The sequence below is a fragment of the Populus trichocarpa genome, chromosome 16 (assembly GCF_000002775.5).
Source record: "Populus trichocarpa isolate Nisqually-1 chromosome 16, P.trichocarpa_v4.1, whole genome shotgun sequence".
NCBI classification, from domain to species: domain Eukaryota; kingdom Viridiplantae; phylum Streptophyta; class Magnoliopsida; order Malpighiales; family Salicaceae; genus Populus; species Populus trichocarpa.
In genome coordinates, this window is record NC_037300.2 from 1,895,579 (window position 1) to 1,900,555 (window position 4,977).

A 4,977-nucleotide genomic window follows, 5' to 3' on the forward strand; every position below is an offset into this window, starting at 1 on the left:
AATGGGAATTTCAAAACATGAAAGAAAGAAAATCAAGCAAGTTTCATTATCAATTGCTTGAGCCAGGTAACATTAGAGCAAATCCCTACAAGAACATGGTAATTTGACCTTATACATTGACCTCAAGTAGTTTACAGTGTCTTTTGTGTCGTGCACTTATTCTGTGCAAAACTCAGGTATACAATTTCAATGACTTGAAGGCCTCGTTGTGACTGAGAATTTAAAGGGGAAAAATGGTTGAGAAGCAGTCAATAAAGGGGGCAAGTACAATGTTGAGAAGCAGTCAACGAAGCCGGCAGGTGCAAATCAAAGTTCTCTACTGATATGCATCCTGGTAACCATGTCAAGATTCAAGAATCCAGACTACATTACAATACAATCCCCTGCATCTCTACAACTGAATGTGTTAAGAATGGGATTAGAGTTTCAAATGTTGTCTCCTTGCAATCAAGAATGGCCACTCTTCAGTATGATTGACACGTGGATCTCTTATAGTTTATAGATCAAACAACAGCGTGTCTGAGTTATTAGCGCGCTTCCGCTGACTTCCCAAATGGAAGATACTTGGAAAGATGATGAATATGTACTCTGCAAAACTAAAAATGTTTACCGCCTTCCATGCGCCCAGTGCCGGTTGTGGTTCCCTAGTCGCATGGGTTGGTTTTTCTGAACATGTCCCTGCTTAGGGAGATCATGCAGCTCCATTACCTGTATTGTTCTTTGCCTCTTGGCTGTGGAGAGAGAAAAAAATGAAGAAAGAAATTACAATTGTTAGAAATAATCAGCAACTTCAAATTTGCACAGAAACTTGTATAAGAGCAGACTTCGAGCCACTTCATAATTTCAAAAAACACTTGGAACCAGTTTCATATATCACCAGATTTCATATCTTAACTTTAGTTTGGATTACATTATATTCAATCTGGATTACATTATGTTCAATCTAAACAAATCACTATTACTGGTAATGTGCTGATTCGAAATTAGAAACACATTTTTTTGATGCAATGACACTAACCTTTCTCGGCTTGTTGGTACCGCTCCTGGAGTTTCCTTTTTGTGGCTTCAAGTTTCATCTGGACAGCAACTTCATCTGAACTCTTAAGTTTCTACATGAATAATAGAGGGTGTCAGATAAAAACTGCAGCTGTAGATTTAAAACTGATACAATTTCTTTTTTCTTTTTTACTTACATCTTGCTGACCAGTTGGGGGCTTTCTCTGGCTGGTAACCTTATCTGTCTTTCGAATTAACACTGTTTCCTGATTCATCTTCTGCTCAACATTTTGCTTTAGAGGTCTCCCAGGCCCAGAATTGGCATTTGAAGGCTTACTTGCCTTGACAACATCTTCTTGCTTCCTCATCTGTTGACTCTCGTTGTCCTTAGAAGGCATATTTGCTCCCTTAGGAGTCTGCTGTTTCTGTTTTGAAATATTTTGATTCTCTGCTGAAGGTCTCCTTCTACTTACATGGTTCTTGATGAATTCCCCATTGTTTCGAGGATCTGAAACAACATTCCCCATTCATAATCATGAATCTAAGAAGTGGGGAATTCAAATAAAGAACTGAATACCAAAAGCTATCAAAAAGAATAATAAAAGATGGCAAATTCAACTCACTTCCATCATCATCCATTCCATCAAAGAACTTCATGTAATGCAGCACACGGACACACAAGTAGTACAAAAAGTTAGTCCCCATGTAGAATACCCTGAATACAAATTAAACATAAATCAAAAGAAAAGGAAACATACTTGTGAGAGCTCCATTGAAGTAGGTTGAGTGGCAAAGAAAGCTCCTTCATCCAAAGGAGGAGAAGGAAGCCCTTCTTCTTCATCAACAACAGAAGGATTTACAGAATCAGGAGTACCTTCATTACCTAAAAGTCCAAGCATAAAATCAGATGCCACAGAGAGTTTTCGAACCGAGTTGGAAAGAATGCTAAAAGCATTCTGCCAATGACAAAATACTTGCGAGCAAGTTTCTACCTCGTATAACATTTGCAGCACTGTACCACTCGTCTACCAAAACTTTCCAGTCTCTGCAACAGATGAAAGAGAATTTTAATGTTAAATAATCGAAAATAAACAAATAAATTCACTGGAGCATTCTAGTATTACAAACTAAACAATGTGGATAATTGAAGTTCAATGTCATCATTAACTGCACTTGTACACCCATATGTCTCCAGCAACAAGTAAACTAATTTTCTAATATATATATATGCTCACACCAAAGTTGCAATAGGTTGAGAAGCAAGCCACTGCCTGCATATTCTTATTGTGCACATGGCTTATTCATACATAGATGAAAGAAGAAGAAACAAAAGGGCAGGCAAACTCATCCAGAAAATAAACAGATGGAGTATCTTAGGCAGAACTAGTATCTCAAAAAAAAAAAGTCCCAATAAATGCCATGCTTGAATGGATGCCTAACCTCTACCAACAAATGTGAAAAAAACACATATTTATAGTCATGGAAACTATAGATATTCAATATTCAGAGAGTGGCAATAACTCAGAAGTTCATTCTTGGTTTGGCAAAACAGGAGAACAACTAGCAGAAAGGATAAAGTCACCTCACAAACCAAGTTGAACATGATATAGTCCTATGATATGGTCGAATTGCTAATTATTTAGCACACAACAACAAACTACTACTTCATCAAGGCATAAAGAAACTGTTGTACAGCACAGGAAACAAGCACATACTCTATTAAAGTCCGTGCAAGATGTCGAATCTGCTTTGATCCATGCTTCCGGAGCCCATTGACAGCCTTTCCAATCTCAGTTGCCTGGTGAAAGACAAGCTCCATTAGTACAAAAACTCAAGTAAAGGAAATAAAAAATTAGACTGAGAAAAAAATTTGTAATGCCAAAAAATATTAATCCAACTCAAACACTAAAAGAAAGAGTGTATCCAACCTTTAGAGTATCCACAGTCAAAGCCATCAATCTAAGCTTCCTCAATGATTCAAGCAACACAGAATCAGACTGTCATAAGAACAATCATAGCACAGACAATCAGAAATCAGAAAACTCGAAAACTCAAAAAACAAGTTCCAATATTCTCCGACCAAACAACAACAATTCTCAAAAATCTTCACACACCCCATTTTAAAGGATCCATAAAACCACATAATTCAACAATCCAATCATCCAAATAAGCTAAAACAACTAAAATGCTGTTAAGATAAAATAAAATACCTCATCTTGGCTGTTATAAAGAATGTCTTTGATCCTCAAAACCTCATCAACAGTCTGAGACACCTCCTCAATCTCATCAGTTAAAGCTTCAGCTTCTCCAAAACTAAAATTACTAACCAACTGATCATTCACATTCACTTCTCCATTATCAAAATCATTATCCCTATTACTACTATTCACCTTGCTCTCTTTACTCCCACCTCCCTCGTACTCAAACCCGCCATCATCAATATCTATATCAACTTCTTCTTCATCATCATCACTACCAGAATTATCACCATCCCTTCTTTTGCTACAGCAACCTCTATCATCCCTCTCATCTTCATCATGACCCGGAACCGCCAGCTCTACCTGGTTACAACCCGAACACTTTATCAATCTACAAGAAAACAAACGTTCTGCAATCCGATCTCTACGCAATTTAAACTCTTTTGGACAATCAGATGCTGCAACCAAGATTGCATGATCAATGATACCAAAAATATCAGAACTTGCTGTCCTAAAATAATCCCTCCAGTAATCAAGTGACACAGATTTCATTGTAACCTGATGACCCGGCTCAAGAACCCGAATATATCACTCTTTATTCAAATTTGGCAATTCCCAGAAACAGAATTAACATTCATGAGACTTTCATAACCAAAAAAAGACTCTTTCTTTTATTATTATTTTTTAGAGAAACCCAGAAATGAAAAACCAAACTTTTTCCAAATCTGATCAAATACAAGACAAAAACCAAAGATTGAAAATTGATTATCTCTATATGTTACGAAAATAAGTTTATTGTTCTTCTTTCTGGTTTCTGTTTTATCTTGGTCACATTAAAGATAGGATATTGAGGACAAGTTGAAGATGATGATCGAAAGAGAATCAAAGCATCTGACAAAAACTAACGTGGGGTTTTGTTTGATATTGGATTGTTGCAAAGGAGAGAAGAAAACTTTCCTTGGGAAAAAAATATTTGTCCTGGAAAATTATAGGTAAGACTGAACAAAAAAAAAGGCAGAAATCTAGTAAGAGGAAAAAAAAAAAAAGCGAGAAAATAATTTGGAGTTTTTGTTTCTCTCCCTTTCCTTTTCTCTCCCTCTTTGTTTCTGTTTGGTTTCCTTCCACACAAAATCAGGTGCTGTGCGGTAAAAAGGCAGAGAGAGAGAGAGAGAGAGTTTGTGCTCTCAACAAAACAAACACACTTTCATTGAAACTGTTGTTTGATGTTTTATTTATTTTTATGCTTGCTAAGGATTTTTCATTTTCTTCTTTCTTTCTTTTTTTGGCTCTTTTTATTTACACGAAAATAAGATTAGATAGATAATATAAAATGATTATGAAGAAAATATAGAGAATGATTTTGATTGTATATAGTATGCTTTATAGTTTAATTACATTTTTTTCTTTATTAAATTTACTTATATTTTCATTGTATGTATGGATCAAGAGTAGATAGTTGTTTTTTTTACAATTTTAAAACAAAAATTTAGGATATTTTAAGTAACAATTTTGTTTTTTATAAAATATATTTTAATATTTAATTTGAAAAATACTTTCACTTAAAATACTTTTCAATACTATAGTTATAGGAGAAGATAATGATAAAATAATAATAATAATTATAACGATAAGATAAAGATATAGTTGAAATAGTTAAATGATATTATAAATAAATTATTGCTTGTAAAATATTTTATAAAAAGTTATAAACTAAAAATGTTTTTTAATAATTAAGTTTGAAAATTGATTATAAAATATTTTTTATATAAAATATATAAAAGAT

At 34.2% G+C, this 4,977-nt stretch overlaps 1 protein-coding gene across 1 annotated transcript; it reads right to left on the bottom strand.

Annotated features, from left to right (window-relative positions):
- Positions 1 to 18: 18 nt before the first annotated feature.
- LOC7458912 (probable mediator of RNA polymerase II transcription subunit 26b) lies at positions 19 to 4,391 on the bottom strand. The gene is made up of 9 exons (XM_002323194.4): positions 3,207 to 4,391; positions 2,925 to 2,993; positions 2,712 to 2,794; positions 1,989 to 2,041; positions 1,755 to 1,879; positions 1,620 to 1,647; positions 1,194 to 1,504; positions 1,019 to 1,109; positions 19 to 731 (listed from the first exon to the last, which is right to left on the bottom strand). Exons 1-9 carry the CDS (start codon positions 3,744 to 3,746, stop codon positions 607 to 609), a joined length of 1,425 nt encoding a protein of 474 aa, XP_002323230.3. The 5' UTR covers positions 3,747 to 4,391; the 3' UTR covers positions 19 to 606.
- Positions 4,392 to 4,977: the final 586 nt, after the last annotated feature.